Source organism: Rhipicephalus microplus, chromosome 2 (assembly GCF_043290135.1).
Source record: "Rhipicephalus microplus isolate Deutch F79 chromosome 2, USDA_Rmic, whole genome shotgun sequence".
Lineage (NCBI taxonomy): Eukaryota > Metazoa > Arthropoda > Arachnida > Ixodida > Ixodidae > Rhipicephalus > Rhipicephalus microplus.
The window spans coordinates 165,765,386-165,782,312 of NC_134701.1; the positions used below are offsets into that span (position 1 = coordinate 165,765,386).

Genomic DNA, 16,927 nt, shown 5'->3' on the forward strand with positions numbered 1-16,927 from the left:
GTCCTGAAAGTCGCTGGGGCCTCGAGAGACGGGGGAGATTTACTGACATCGGAGCCATTCTTCTCTACAAAAGAGTTAAAAACAGCGCAAGATTCAGACAGGCACAAGATGAAGGCACTGCACGAGCGCTCGTATTGTACCTTCTTCATGTTGTGTCTGTCTGAGTTTTGAGCTATTTTTCACTCCTTTAAGCAAGAACCAACTTGGCCAAGCCGGAGTCCTAACAATCTTCGTTTACAATCTGCCGGATTGTCGACGCGAGGTGATACGGCGCCACTGTGTCGACACTAGCCACCATAAGGGCGTAGAAAGGCGGCAGAATTTCGGCGCTATGTGCCGCATCTTCACTGTTTCAAATATGCGGCAATGATTCACTATATCAGACACGGAGGTCAAGCTCCTTTTCCCAATTACAATATATACCTACCTTCCGCTATACCGTTCAAAACGTATCCTAACTTATCCTCATCAGGCATCCCGGAATGCGCTGTGTGGGAGAGATTCAACATTTCCTCAATGTACGTGGTACATATCTCTCTCGGAAGCCTTTCCCTTTCAGCCAATGAGCGAAAAGCAGGTCTTTTGTACAAAACGTCACATGACCCCTCGCGTGCTCTGTATTATGGTGAGCGAGCTATCCCTTGACTTTGTCACAGCGGTGATCTTTAGACTTAAAACAAATGTAAAAAAAGCAGCTTCAGCATACAATGGCCAATGAAAAATAGCCACACAAAATGGCTTTCATTATGAAGCCATGGTGAACGAAAAAGAGGAAGGGGGAGTGAGTAAAAATGTGCACAAACATGATTAGCATGGTAACGAAGTGACAAATCGAATTGAGGGCGTGGAGTAATGATATTATGATGGGAACGAAGTATACCAAAGGTGCGAGAAATAAAAGTGGGTGTGAGGAGGAGTTACGTGACGTTGAGGAGAATGGGAGGGGCAATGCGTAGACAAGCGAGTGTAGGGATCGTAGGATGGAGGAATGGTTCTGTTTTGTATCGTTTGAATCGCATTGAGACTACCAACTATTAATACTACTTCAGATGAACTCTATCCGGTTGCAAGGGCATAAAAATACCACGATGTAGTGATGAGTGATGGGGCTCTGCTTCGGAAAATAAGATAAAAGAAGCGATGAAAAATATGAATGCCTTTACAGTTGTTGCCTGTTTAGAAACCATATACTCACTTTAGGTTCTGTATCCCCTTTGTATGAATGCCTTTACAGTTGTTGCCTGTTTAGAAACCATATACTCAGTTTAGGTTCTGTATCCCCTTTGTTTCTATCAAATCAAATCAAATCAAATCAAAATCTTTATTTCAGTTTGCACATACAAACATACAAACTAGGGATGGCGAGAAAAAAGCAGCGAATTTTACGCCGCTTGACGAGCCTGGCCATCCCCACATGTCAGCAGTAGGGCACTAAGCAGAAACAACCACTGTTCCAGGTCTTGTAAGTAAAACAACCAGGTCTTGTAGGTAGCGGAAAAAAAAAAAAAAAAAAAATAAGACCTATGTATCATAATTGACAACAGTAATTTCACTATAAAGCAATAACATAGAATTGGTACAACATATGAAGACATGAGTACATTTGATATTACAATGATACATATTGCCGAATAATGCTCTTGCGAATGGCAGAAAGAGACATAGTATTCAGGCAGTCATAAAATGATGTGTTCAAGAAATTTGGCACAATATAACTCAACATAGAAAAACCATAATTTGTTCTACACTTTGGTAATACATAACTACTTTGGGCTCTAGTATCATACGATGAGTGGCGAAACGTAAGTGGAGCAATTTTAGAAAAAAAGGGGTCATTTTTCCTTATTATTCTTTTATAAAAACATGCAAATCTGTAGTCGAATAATTTGTTGACTGGTACAATATTATATTGTAGGAAGATATGTTTAGTGGGCGAATCGTAGGAGCCATTCACAATTGCGCGGAGCATTTTCTTTTGTAGGGCTTGTAGTTTTATTATATTTGACACCGTTGTATTGCCCCAGACTAGTAGGCAATAGCTTATATGGGAATAGAAAAATGCATAGTACAAAGTAAGTTTTGTTTTGGTTGGAAAAATATATCTGTTACGAGAAGTGATTCCAATTATTCTAGAGAGTGTTGAGGAAAGATTATTAACATGTGCATCCCATGACATTGTATTGCTGAATGTTATTCCTAATGATTTAAAGGTGTCCACGCACTCGATCACAGTATCACCTAGGTATAAGCAGGGAGGTAGAAACACTTGTTTTCTTTTAGGTAGGAAAAGTACTGCTTTCGTTTTCTGTTTGTTTATTTTCAAAGAGTTAACTGAAGACCACATAGCAAGTGTTGAGAGCGCATCGTTTGCAATTTTTTCTAAGTGTCCTATGTCATTAGAGGAAAAAAATAGGCTGGTGTCATCTGCATATATAATGTATTTCGCATGAGTGCTGATATTAGGAATATCATTTATATATACATTAAATAGCAGCGGCCCCAAAATGCTACCCTGAGGGACGCCATTTGAAATACTTAGAGTCTGTGAAGCGCAATTGTTAATGACTACGTATTGAGACCGTGAGCCCAGGTATGACTTCAATAGGTTAAGGGCGTGTCCACGTACACCGTAGTGCTCTAATTTTGCAAAAAGAATATCATGATTTAAGCAGTCGAAGGCTTTGCTGAAATCAACAAAAATACCAAGAGTTAAGAGCTGTGTCTCAAAATTTTTTAATATATATTCTTTTTGAACAAGTAGCGCATGTTCCGTAGATCTGTTTTGCGTAAAGCCATATTGACAGTCAGTTATTACGGAATGTTTAAGAAGAAAGCCGTTGAGTCGAACGCGGATTAGTTGTTCTAACCCCTTAGAGAAATACGGAAGAATAGACACTGGCCTGTAGTTTCCCAAAACGTTGGCGTCTCCTTTCTTATAAATCACGGTCACCCTGGCTAGTTGCATATCAGCAGGAAAATGAGCTGTTGTAAGCGCGGTGTTATAAATGTGTGTTAGACAAGGCGTAATTATATCAAGAACATACTTCACTGGCCGACTTTGAATATTGTGCGTATCAAGACTAGAGGTATCTTTTAACTTTCTGCATATAGAAAAAACTTCCGTTTCATCTGTTGGTGCAAAAAATAAGGATGGTCCTAGTTTGCCGCCTAGAAAACTAGAGATTCCAGCATTGAAATCACTGTGACCTACCTCAGAGAAAAATTTATTAAAAGTGTTAGCGAGATGCGAGCCGGACGTTTCGTTGCCTTCAATTACTAAACTTGTTATATTTCTGCCGATCGTGTTTCTATTTAAAAGCATGTTTAAGCATCTCCATTTTTCTTTTGGCTTTTTAGAAAGATTTTTGTCGAATAAGTTATTGTAATAAGCAGTTCTCGCTACTCTAATTTCTCTATTCAAGCGGTTGCGCAGTGATTTGTACTGTGCTAGTACGTCGGTGTCTCTCGTTTTAATGAACACCGCAAACATCTTGTGTTTCTTTTTAACTTGTCGTGTAAGCTGACTGGTCATCCAGGGTTTACGGGCATTCTTAGATGCATTTATAGTAACAATGGGAAAACACGCGTTGTATAACAAAAGAAACATTTCTAGGAATTTGCTGTAAGCACCGTCAGCTGTATTTTCTTTGTATACTGGAGCCCAATCCACTAAAGCAATGCGGCTCCTGAATTGTTCGAGCCTCTCTTGAGACAAAAGTTGCCGCTGAGTTTTTGTATTTGCTTTTGAATCGATTTGTTTTTGCAGAAACAAGAAAATAGGCAAGTGGTCACTTATATCGACTGCTATGCGGCCGGAAAGGAACGCACTACTGCTATTAGTAATTATAAGGTCCAGCAGTGAAGAGCAAGTAGCAGTGATTCGTGTAGGACTACTAATTACACTGTGAAAACCGGCAGCCTGGATGATTGATGACAACTGTTGCTGCGCGGGGCTGGGAGTGCTCATATCTATGTTGAAGTCTCCAGCTATACAAGAAGAGAATTTTTCTGAATTGAAAAAGAATATCTCGCGTTCAAAGTAATAAAAAAATGTGGATAAATTTCCCTGAGGGCGGCGATAAAGGACTGAGAATGTTTGACAGGCCGACTTCACAGTTAGCATTTCTATGTCCTCGTTACAAAAGCAGTGTTCAGATAGCAGTTCACAGACATAGGTGTTTTTCACTAGTAGCGCAACACCTCCCCCACGCTTCGCTGTACGGTTAACATAAAAAGAATTATAGCCAGGCATGCGCAAAACATCCGTTTCATGACGGTACCACGTTTCAGTTAAACAGATGACGTCAAACGAGTTTGTTAAGCCTGCCAAAAAATGGGTCAGTTGATCAGCTTTGTTCACAGCAGATTGCATGTTGAAATGTATTATTTTCAACTTGTTTTTGTCTGTGGCAGCATGTGTATAAAGCTGTGAAGGCGTGAAAAGAGGTGTGGTACCCGGGCAATTTTCCAGAGGCGAGAAAAGAGCAAACAGGTCATGTATGAGTAGTTATGGCATCGAACTAAGTCATTCTCGACAAATCAGCTTGGCAGTTGATCCGAATGACATCGGAGGTCTCCGTTTTGCGTGCTAGTATGCTGCCGTTCTTTGTCCACACGTATTTCCAAAACGTTTCCCTTTTCTTCGCGATAGCTGCGCCAAGAAGGCGTTTGTTGTGTGGTGTCAAATGTTCATTGACGTAGATCCGCTGTTTGGGCCCCGTGAAGTCAATATCAGAAGTTGACAGGTTTGCTTTCTTTGCTGCCTCAAGAAAATGGTTTCGTTTGGTTCGGGTCGTGAATCTGATAATAAGATTAGCATCGTTACTATTTTTGGTCTTGACGCTATGGGCAATGTCAATGTCTGCTAGGTCGAGAGGAATCTTGATAGTTTGCGCAATCTTCAAGGCCATCTCCGCGGCTCTGTCTTTAACCGTGAGTGGCAAGCCCTTTATTTCTACATTATTGAGCCTGCTGTATTGCTCTAGTTCTAGGATTTTGCTTTCAGCTTTATCTAGCCTTTCGGTTAGGTCCTTGTTTTCTTGCCTTAAAATGGCACAATCCTCTCTTGTCCTCTTGACCTCAGCAGTCAGAGTTTTCAGTTCCGCTAGAGCACTTTTGAAATCATCAGCTGTGCTAGAACAAAATGTTATGCTCTGATTCATCGTTCGGATTTCAGCGCGCATTTCGCGCTTGAAGTCTTCAATAGCCTTTACAACATCAATCGCGGGAGGCATGGTGAAACTAAATTGCAATACAAACACTCAGTCGGCAGTGGAAAAAAAAAAAAAAAAAAAAAAAAGGGTGGTGTACACCTATGTACTGGTGCACTCACCTATGCAGCACAAATCAATAGCATGGAACAGTTAGTCGCTTGCTCAGCGTGCCACCGCCGACTGGACGGCCGATCCGATGAAGGGGTCTTTTTGTAGTTTCGGTAGCAGGTGACGTCACGATGCTGCTGGTGCTGACCTCTCTCGTAGGCGTAGATGACACAGTGTGCTTGCGCACGCGTCCACGGCCACAGCTTCCTGGTGTGATGTCAGCAGCCCTATGCAGCACAAATCAATAGCATGGAACAGTTAGTCGCTTGCTCAGCGTGCCACCGCCGACTGGACGGCCGATCCGATGAAGGGGTCTTTTTGTAGTTTCGGTAGCAGGTGACGTCACGATGCTGCTGGTGCTGACCTCTCTCGTAGGCGTAGATGACACAGTGTGCTTGCGCACGCGTCCACGGCCACAGCTTCCTGGTGTGATGTCAGCAGCCCTATGCAGCACAAATCAATAGCATGGAACAGTTAGTCGCTTGCTCAGCGTGCCACCGCCGACTCAGAAATTCCTTAGGGCCGACCCTTTTGGAACCTGTCGCACCCACAAAATCAAAACAGACACTGAACACCTACCCAACAATAAACAAGAACATCTGTGCAAAAAAAACGACCTTATGTGGACATTAATAAAGTATATGACCACAGAATACACAATCACCTACACGGTTCATATGTCCATCCATACAACTGTTCATCTGTCCGTCCGCGCATCTCTTCATGCGTTCGTCCATCTGCGTATCCACCCGTCCATCCGTGCATTTACTCATCTGTCCGTCCATCTACGCCTGCATCCGTCTGTCTGTCCATCCATCCACGCGTGCATCCGTCTATCCGTCTGTGCGTCCATACCTCTGTCCATCCGTCATACCATCCATTCATTCATCTGCCTGTCTTTTATAATATAGTCGGCGACATCGACGTAGCATTCTTAGCTCTAAGATCTAGCTTCGTCCACTCCTCTAATTCAGTTCATGGTGGTGCGGGTATTTTCCCCCTCTCACCCTTCATTTTTTACTGAGAACATGTTCTTGCACACCATCTATTGTGCGGGCGTGTTACAAGTTTGATAATAATGCTAGAGATTGCTCTGCGCTGAGCAGCAAGTATGCAACGTTCAATCATCTGTGAGACGAATGTTGGGACGCAAAAATAAGAATATTTATATCAATTTCTTCGTGTATTAAAAATACCTTCTCCACTATACTGTGTGGTCTAAGTTGAAATGTTGTATTGTGAGCTCCCGTCATATGACTTGCAATGACAGAGCTCCATTGAAACTTTTTTAATTAAATGTATGTAAGGAGAGGTTGGTGTCTATGCGTGGCGCCGGCTACACCTCTTCTCTTGCACAAAAGTCAACATCGCACATTTTGTAGCAAACACAAGGCTATACATATGTACATAGCGCAACACTTACACAATTAGTTCACGTTTTTCAACACTGAGTGTCCACACCACATAGCAATGGGTCCACAGTGCGTAGAAGTATGTCCGCACCACACTGAGTTTGTAAAAAAAAACACAAGTAATCACGCCAATTTAAGTGTTCACACGAAACGTGAAAGTTCAATAAAATGTCTAAGGTTATCTTGTCGGTGAAAGTTGATTCTTTATCTTCAATACTTATACTCCACTTGCGATTGCGGTATCTGAAAAGCCAGGAAGTATTAAAAGTCTCTAGTTCATCCGGTGATCCAAATTGGACTCTTCACTTCAGCCGTTGTTTATTCGGCGGCTTCATGTTTGACCTCTTGCAGGAGTGGGCAGGTGGGGGGTCAGGGTATATGTTGATGACACATTGGACTCTAGGAGCACTCCTGGCAGGGTCACCCGCATTGTTAAAGGTGATGGGGAGGAGAGGGGAAGGAAAACGTATCAAGCACAATTCTTCCTTTTCAGCGACAGCGAGAAAGAGAGACACTGGGTTTGGGACGACAGCGTGCCCCCTGTACAAAATCTCCTTCTTCCTTAAAAATGTACACACTCAAGGTCAAACATTTCGCAGCTCTTTCTCTCTAACTCGCGCCACGACACGAACGCCGTTCTTCACCGTCAAAATGATAGCGCAGCGGCCGGCAAGCGTAGCGCGCGTCGTCCATAAGTGCATTCATGTGCAACCCACTTCAGCTTTGGAAGGAAGCTGCCCAACAGCGAGGCAGGGAGGATGAAGGAAAGAATGAATGTAATTTCAGGGCGTTTCTTCTTTCGCCCAGTTACCCACAAAGATGCGTAAGCAAATTCTTCCCCGAGACATCCGCTACGCGCTAAGTGCGTCCTGCAGGACGGCAATAAAGTTTTTCATTACATTTATTAGGTCAGACTGCTAAGTAATGTGGGAGACGTAGACACCAGTTCATCTAAGCGCATCCCAGCACCTATCACAATCTTTTTTTAGGGGCGAAGCTCCTTAAGACGTGGGCTGTGCGTCCCCTGTATGTAGCCACCTCTCGTTTAGTTCTTCCAGTGTTCACTAGATGGCGGTACTTCTAACTGACGAACAAAAGATGCAAAATGTTATAAATTAGACGGTGGTACTTGTAGTTGATGATGAAAGATGCGAGATGTCGAGATGTTATAAAATAGGAATGATGTCACATATGGCGCGTGTAATTGGTGGAAGGCAATCGTTCGATTTAGTACGGCGACGTACGCTAGGGGGAGCGTTGTAATAAAATCGAGCGGGCAAAATGTACTGAGGATTCATGGTTTACCAGGTTTACCTCCGGAGCTTCGCCCACTCATCATCATTCACTTCGGGGATATGGCGGCACTTTTTTATAATGTCTACGTTACTTTTACTTGCCTGAACATTCACTGTAGAATTACGATTCATCCCGCACGATTAGGAGATCTTGAAAACGCTTCAGAAAGTTAAAGATTGATGGAAAACTGGGTGAGTTCGTGCTAGTTCATTGTGGCTGACCGCGTGAATGCCGTGTCAACTTCTAGTTCATGTATGTGGTTTCGCACTCTGAGCCACAAATAAAGATTGTGTTATGAGAGAAACCATGAAACAATAACATAGTACGGGAAGAATAATATGGTGATGAAAATGATGTATTCAAACTTATTTAAACGCATATCACAACAAATGGGAAGTTGCAAGCGTCCTGTGTTCTTTTTCTGCAAATATGTTCAAGGTCATTTGAAATGAACGCGGCTCAACTGCTAGCATTAAGGTTAATTCAACCTTAATTGGAACCGATTGTGAGTGTGCTTTGACTGTGTTGTTTAAATCTCACAACCTGGTTCATAAGTTGGTGCTTTGAGCTCATTTATTTTGCCTAGGGGCAGGTTTTCGAAATTAATAAAGCCTTACTACTACAATGCATCAGTGAGTGATCATATTGGAAAATCTGTCACGTGTATTGGTGTAACTAATAAATTATTTGCCAAGCATCGACCACGGTAAACGCACTCAATTCAGACGCAGTGGAAGAATCGGCAATCGCTCTCGCAACCACCACATAAAGACGCCGCAGTGATCTTCAATGACTCTCAAGCCGCCTGCAGGAATTTTGCTACGGACCGTATATCAGCTAATGCCATCAATATTGTAAAACGGCGAAGTACTCCACTCCCATACAGTTGTATATTATGGGTGCCAGGACACGAGGCTCTGCAGGGAAATGAAGCGGCCTACGCCTCTGTTCGCGAGAACGTCAGCCGGGCTGCCCCCTGCCCCCAGGACATCCGACCCGTCGTTGAAGAGACGGAGGTTATTCAAAACACCTATTCATCGTTACTCCAGCATTACAGGCTGGAGCGACGAGTATACCCTCCACCACACCCAAAACTGACAAAATTGGAAAGCGTGATACTGAGACACCTGCAAAGCCACACATACACACAAATAGCCCTAATGCACTGTCTCTACCATCCGAGATATAGTTCTATGTACCCGCTCTGCAGAGTACACGATACCCTGGCACACTTCCTTCTTCCATTCCGGTGTATTGGCAGACGTAACCTGGAACAACACACGACTGATAATAAAGCGGATGGTCGAATGAAAACCTAACCGAAACGTGGGAGGTGAAGCTCGCCCTCGAGGACCTAGAAGACCAACAACAACTCATCGCCAGGACCAAGATAACAGTAGAAGCCAGAGCATTCCTGGACTAAGGAGCCCTACCACCTCAGGGCATTGCTCGGGGCACTGTGTCGAAAATGAACGTTTATTTTCTCTCTCTGTAGTTTTCACTCGCTTTACTCCAATGTTATGTGGTGCTTGTGACTGGTCCTTTATGTACTTGCATGGCTTCAATATAAGTCTCAACTGCCAATGTAACTATACCGCAGTGCTTATATATAGCTTAGCTTCAGTAGGGCTCAAGAGTTGCTGTTGTTCACGTTACCTTGATTTGCCAAAATTATTAGGCTCATCTTCATCATCATCATCATCCTGACTACTCCCACTGCAGGGCAAAGGCCTCTCCTATGATCCGCCAATCAAGCTGGTTTTGCGCTTTTTGCTGCCTCGTTATACCTGCGAACTTTTTATATTACTGGCCCACCTAACTTTTTCTCTCTCCTTCGTGCGTTTACTTTCTCTAGGAATCCAGTCAGTTCTCCTAATTACCAGTGGTTATACTACCGACGTGCTAGGCGCCCGACTCATGTGCATTTCATGTTTTTTTTTACTTCAGCTATGATATCTTTAACCCCGGTTTGTTCCCTGACCCTCTAGGCCCTCTTCTTGTCTTTAAAGGTTACAGCTATCATTTTTCTTTCCATCACTCGCTGCGTCGCCCTTAATTTAAGTTGAATCCTTTTTGTAAGCCTCCAAGTTTCTGCTGCTGGCCAAACTAACCCTCTTTTTTTGTTTTTCGATTCAACCTCGGAAAGGTTGTCGGGGGTCCTTTCTGCTGCTGAGGCTGCGTATCAAACGAATCTCTCTTGGGATGCAGGTCGCAAGCTTCGGAAGCTTTGCGACGCGAAACAAGATATAGTTTCTTATATGTCACGTGGTCGCCCTAGCAATGGCGCTGAAGCTCAAACAAGCTTAGTAGGCCGGAACGTAATCCAAAACTATAGAAGAGAGAAACCGTAATTACTCACCAACCAAGTAGCAGTACAGCAGAGAAAAGAGCAAACTGAGAGTGACAGGAGCACCGGAAGTAATTTGTCTTATGCTCGAGGAAAGGGCTACACAACAAAAACAGGTCAACAAATTCAAGCCTGGATTGGACTTCACGCGACCGCCAATGATGAAATTTTATATTGGCTTTTTTTACACAAGCGCATCGATGGGTGAAAAACTAAGCCAACGTCAAAATAATTTCAAAAATAGAAATTAAATTCAATTCAAGGCTTAGAAGCCCTCGATAATTGTCGGGTTCCTGGTGCAAGGGTACACCTTTCTTCTGATTTTCAGTGTGGGTCGTGCGTGCTGCATCATCCGTATCCAGACGATCCTGCATTGAAGCTGCTCTGTCACTATCTTTCATTGCAAGAAGCGTGGAATAATTCGCCAAAATTGTGCTCTTCTGTTCTGTCTAATACGCAAAAATGTGTTGTGGGAAAAAGTTTAATAGAAGCGTTGTATATTTCTTTCTGAAAGGAAAACGCATATAACCCGTGAATACGTAAACATAGTCTTCGTATATTTCTCTTTTAGTGTACTTACGTTTCTCAAAAAATATGGGTGTGCTTATCCTTTGTCAGTTATTATAATCGTACTAACGCAACAGTATTCACAATTATTGTGGTGTTTTTTCTTGACATTCTTTTTTTCCATTGAAACTTTCAGTCACGTGCAACTGATAGGGTATGCAATTTATAAAGCCAATTGGTTTTTAAATTAAGGACGACAATACTTATATGCTCTGTTCATTCGCTCAAGATCCTGTGCACTACGTAAGCATGCATTGTTGGACCTTATGTGCATCGCAGCAACGTGCTATCAAAAAATACTAACGTAGAGCTGCGCCATTTACTTCTTAGTTGTGCAACGGATGAGTTAGCTAACCGACTGATGCAATTGTTATTTATGCTCAAGCTGGAGTGATAAAACACCTATAGCCTGCATTTAAGGCAGAAGTTGCGTGACACGAGCAAAGTGGATTTCCTAACCTTTGGTATGTATGAATTTTACCGGAATGCCTAAACTGTAAGCCTCAACTGAACGATAAATATTCTACGCTCGTTCATTTTCTTTCAATCTTTCTGTGTGCCTCGACGTATGCCTGATGCAGGAACACTCGAAGTGCAGAAGTTGTCACTGGCGCTAGACGTCACAGTGAGTGCAGCGGGCCCCTGATTCACCGCTTACTACAGTCTACTCAGTTTTTGTTCCAGCATTCAGAGCAGCCCCGTTGGTTCCCTATTCTGAATAGAGACAAATTACACCATAGTGTCCAGCTGACCATCCTTTTGATATCATCTGTGAATTTCTCAGGACGCTTCAACAACCTCCATGATTGGCGAGAAACGGGACTATTTCTGAATAACAATGTTAAACCGAAGTTCACATTCACATGGATCCAACAAACAACGAATCCCGGTAAAGCCATCGTTAATTCACCTGTTCAAATAGAGTTTCAATAATGAAAACAAAACAGCATGTGCTTATAGTCATCATTTCCGGTGTGTATTTACAACCCCCTAGCCACGGAATGGTGGGTGCCTTCACAGGTAGAAAGGCTCACACCTTAAAAGTTGTTTGCAAACAGCTTTGACTTGACGCAAAATGAAGGCTTCAGCTTTGTCGTTTACTCTGACACTGAGAAATCTCCCGAAAAAGACATGGTATAAAAGAACGATACTTATGTCATTTATTTACTTGATTAATTGAGTTTCTTTAGTAATTACGAGCTAAGCACGGTAGTTTCAACGCTTCTGTTACGTTTAACCATTGGTTCACCAAACGTTGCGCCCAGAAATAAGCATGTTGGTGGCAGTATGTCTGTGCAACATAGATGTTATCGGCATGTCTACACCATACCATTTGCGCCAATCACCCCCCCCCCGCCCCCTCCAGCCGCCTCTCTCTAGTCCACTTGCTGCCAAAGTTTTTTTTTTTTTTTTGTCGCTCATGCACTGCCTTTAAGCGCAATACACTAGAATTCCTTAGTAGCAACTTTGCAAAACATTGACGTAAGCGAGGGCACGTCCGATCTAAGCTAAAAAAAAGCCTTTTCATTTGACGCACTGTATGCTCGAAATGTGATCGACTGCCCGCATCAGCTCAACGATCTATAGGCTGCACCTCGACATCAATTGTTGTTAGGTGGCAGCAGTGGCAGGATCGACTTAGCAGAAACTAGCACTAATGAACCAATATAAAGTGTTCACTCATTGTTGAAGAAAAACAAAACTATTCTTCTAGCCCTTCTTTTTTTCTTACCTATGAACCAGATATATATTGCCATCTCTATTCTCTCGCCACATATCCAAACAAGAAAGAAATTATGAGTAAGGTCGTTGCGTGGGACACTAAAATGAATTCAGCCCCTGTGGGTACTTAGATATCTTTGAGATCAAGTACGGGCTGTCCAGAAGGTCTGCTATGCGGCAGTAAGTTTAAACTTTGCTGTTCGAACGTGGGAGCACCTGTATCAACCTAAGCATTGATCTTCGGGACCTCAGTGAAATTTACCATACCATACCTTATAATGTGGGTGCTTCAACTCAAATATAAATCCGAGTTATCGGGTAGTTATTGCATTTCGCTCTCTTCGAAACGCGGCTGCCATGGTCGTCAGCCAAACCCGAATATTGACCTTAACACTGTCATGGCACAATATGCGGAAAGTTCAAACACATACATGGAAAGCCGCAAATGAAATACGATTCTGTTGTCTATGTTTTTTTTTTTTTGCTCATAATTATCTTAAATGCTTACACTGCATAACAATGGCTTACGTTATGAAGCGCGAGACTTGTGTTATTTAAGGACAAAGCTAGTGAAACAATGTTGTGCGAAAATACGCCAGCCTCGTCTATATTTGTTGGGTCTCTCTCTACGCAGACAAACATTTCCCGGCGGACAGATTCACTTTTGCATGGTATAATTCCCCCGTGCACTGCTGTATATGCTCAGCATTGTTGCTTCTTCTTCCGTTTTGACAGCTTCTGTCAGGAGGCCGTCCGCCATTAGTCGACCACGCAAGTCATTTACAGACACACATTCAACACGGGACTCATAGGGAATATGACTGTCGCAAATTTATTTCTCGTTGCTACGCAGAACACAAACGCACAAAATGAAAGACATGTAAAACGGCCGATTGACGTTAAATTTGAGCAAGATCTCACCTTCAGCTTTTCCCGCTTTTCGTTTCACTTTCGGCGAAAAATTAATTGCCATGGAAAGCGCCCACGTGTTGCCAAACACTCCGGAACAGGTCCCATTTTACGTATTAGTTAGCCATTCCTTCCTGGGTATAGTCTTTTTCGAGAAAGTTTTTTACATTCTCTCATGCCCCTACGTATTATAAGTAATTTATTTTCATTACATCCGTATTATATTCTGCCCTGGTAAGGAAAAACAGCAGCTCCAAATATTCCCTTCTTTTACGCGAAATCAAACGCGTACCCCTTTATCAGACGTAAAACCTATTATGCAGCCCCGCCGCGGTGGTCTAGTGGCTAAGGTACTCGGCTGCTGACCCGCAGATCGCGGGTTCGAATCCCGGCTGCGGCAGCTGCATTTCTGAAGGAGGCGGAAATGTTGTAGGCCCGTGTGCTCAGATTTGAGTGCACGTTAAAGAACCCCAGGTGGTCGAAATTTCCGGAGCCCTCCACTACGGCGTCTCTCGTAAACATATGGTGGTTTTGGGACGTTAAACCCCACATATCAATCAATCAAATCAAAACCTGATATGCATGATGCGAGTAACATGCACAGTTGTGTTGTCATTTTGTTTGTGCGTGCGTGGCCTGCCCTTGCCTTTTTTTTCTTTGCTTGGTCCACTCACACAGCAATCGTTTTCCAGTCTTCTCACTCGAAAAACAGCGACAAGCCATGTCGCTTGCATAAAAAAAAAAGGGCGTTCCCGATCTCAAGTTATAACACACGTCATTCCTTCTGGCAACAACCGCCACTTGTGCGTGACCCAAAAGAGAAAAAAATTACAGAGCCGAGATTGTAGCGCCACTAGGGTATATCATTACACACTAACAACATGAAACGACGAACACCGCCAATCATTAACACGCGTCGTTGCGTCAAGAAAAAAAACAGCCTATTCCAAGCAGCTTTGAGCGTATTTATTTTTATTTTTTTATTTTCAGATTTACTGCCAGTCTTTGAAAAAGGTCTTTGGCAGGAGCGGGCAGAACAAATAAAAGAATGCGAGAACATACGCAAATACGTCCACAAAGCAACCACAACAATGAGCGGGAACAAAATAAAAATAAAAATATACAATTACGCAACCAACAAAGTGACAGCAGGTACTATCAACAACTTGTTTGGTACCAAGCTAGACCTACACTGATAGAAACAATTAATAATATACAAGACATGACTGGAAAGAGCAGGAGAAATCTGGATTGTACAAGAGGACACTGTAATTAGTAACACCACCAAGGTGCACCGCTAAAACAAAGCAGAGTTACAATGTGACACACTCAACAACAACAACAAAAAAAACATCAGAACGACATTATTGTTTCACAATCACATATCAGTTGCAGATGTCGCTTGCTTTGAGATATCGCTCCATAGCATGAAGGGTTTGGCTGTGGCGGCTGCATTTTCGATGGAGGCAAAAACTCTGTAAGCCCGTCTGCTCAGATTTGGGTGCGCGTTTAAGAACCCCAGGTGGTCGAAATTTCCGGAGCCGTCCACTACGGCGTCTCTCATAATCATATGGTGCTTTATGGACGTTAGAACTCTGCATATCAATCAGAACCAATTGTCTCTGTTACAGTGGTTCTTGTAGAGTTTCAGGTTATCTGTGGCAACGCGCCGCACCTTACCATAGATGAATGGATGGATATCTGGCTGTGCTCTTTAGATCGGTCTCGCTGAGCGATGGAGTACCAAGTGACAGGGGAAGACATTGACCCTGCAGAAATCACGCCAAACTAAGGCTGGCAGACCGCCTCGTGTCGCCGAGCAAAAAATGAAAGCTCCAAACGTGTGCCGTCATATAGCGCTTTGAAACGCAACGAGCACAAGCCCCGCAACAGAGAAAATGTGAAGAACAAAATTATTCGAGCAAGCCGAATGCCTCACCTACCAAAGAACGACATCCGCATTATCATCAGGCCCAGAGGGGGTTTTAACATTGCTAGGGTTGGCCCAACGACACTCGCTGAAGCCATTTCGACTTCGGCAGGTATCAGCCCATCGGAATAGCAAGCAGACCCGCTCTGCCCCAACATTAAACAGAATATCTTAGTAGCAAACACGCCGAAAAGAGAAAATGCTAATTGCCACGTGCGCGTTAAAGAAATCCGCATCGCTGACAAGACCTATGAAGTTAGTGCCTACGAAGCGGCACCACATTCTACATGCAAAGGCGTCATTCGAGGGATTTTCGTGCAAGACGGTTCGGCGGACATTGATGCGAAGATTGTCAACGACCGCAATCCACTAGCTTTGGCTGCCAAGCGCATCGGAAGTACCACTGCAGTGATCGTGGCCTTCGATGGACATCGTGTGCCCAATTTTGTGCGATACGGATCGGTGCTACTTCAATGTACACTATACCGTAGACAGATTGATATTTGCTACGCCTGCGGTTGGCTCGGCCATCGAGCGGATGTGTGCCCGAACCCTGGAGACATTATCTGCAGAGGCTGCAGCGTGCCGAACCCCGAAAAAGAACACCGCTGCACACCAACATGCAAGCTTTGCGGAGCAGCCCACCTCACTGCCACCAGGGAATGTAAAGAACGCTACCACATTCCATACGTGGTGCGCCGACGACGATGGGAGCGAGCACACTCGACGCGACACAACAGTTACGAAGCAATGAACGAGTTCAACGCAACCACTGACGACGACCAGGCCTCGAAGCTTTCTACAGATGGTCGATCCGATGGCAACCGATCCCGGTCCCGATCCCGGTCCCGATCCCGGTCCCGATCCCGGAGTCGTCCCACAAACCGCACCATGCGTGTATCGAGGTCCCGGAGCCACCCTCGGACCCATTCCCGCAGCGCGCGAAGTGGGACCCCAACCTTATCTATATCGCGAGGCTACTACAGGTCTCGTTCTGGTTCACGTCACGGTTCCCGTTCAGGTTCCCGGCCCGGGTCACGCTCCGGCTCCCGCCCTGGTTCCGGGCCTCACGCCGGTTCCAGGCCTCACCCCAGTCTCACCGGGGTCTCGCGTCAACGATCGCCTAGCCCATCAGCACCACCATTGCCAGGCAACGCCAACAAGAATAAGCGGGGACCTCTCACTTGGGCGGACGCCGTCCGGAGAAAAGGAAACACTACATCACAGGTAGGGTCGGGTTCACTCCCAGAGCATGATACACACACCACATCTGAGATAGCGATCTTAAAGCACGAAAATGCGATGATGAAAGAAACAATACGCAAACTCACAGTCGCAATTACCGAACTAAAAACTGATAGAAACGCACGCGCTCCTACGCCCACAACCGATAACGACGACAATGCAGTCACCCCGTTGCAGC

At 44.1% G+C, this 16,927-nt stretch overlaps 1 protein-coding gene and 1 long non-coding RNA gene across 2 annotated transcripts; both read right to left on the reverse strand.

The window, feature by feature from the left end:
- Window positions 1-1,307: 1,307 nt before the first annotated feature.
- Window positions 1,308-5,294, reverse strand: LOC142796435 (uncharacterized). The gene has a single exon (XM_075887052.1). It carries the CDS (start codon window positions 4,370-4,372, stop codon window positions 1,610-1,612), a length of 2,763 nt encoding a protein of 920 aa, XP_075743167.1. The 5' UTR covers window positions 4,373-5,294; the 3' UTR covers window positions 1,308-1,609.
- On the reverse strand, window positions 1,308-5,818 carry LOC142796436 (uncharacterized). The gene is made up of 2 exons (XR_012893838.1): window positions 5,333-5,818; window positions 1,308-1,481 (listed from the first exon to the last, which is right to left on the reverse strand). It is a non-coding gene; the product is annotated as an uncharacterized LOC142796436 (long non-coding RNA).
- Between the last annotated feature and the right edge of the window lie 11,109 nt (window positions 5,819-16,927).

Coding starts and splice junctions, on each gene's coding strand:
- LOC142796435 (XM_075887052.1), bottom strand. CDS start 4,372: ATGCAATCTGCTGTGAACAAAGCTGATCAACTGACCCATTTTTTGGCA.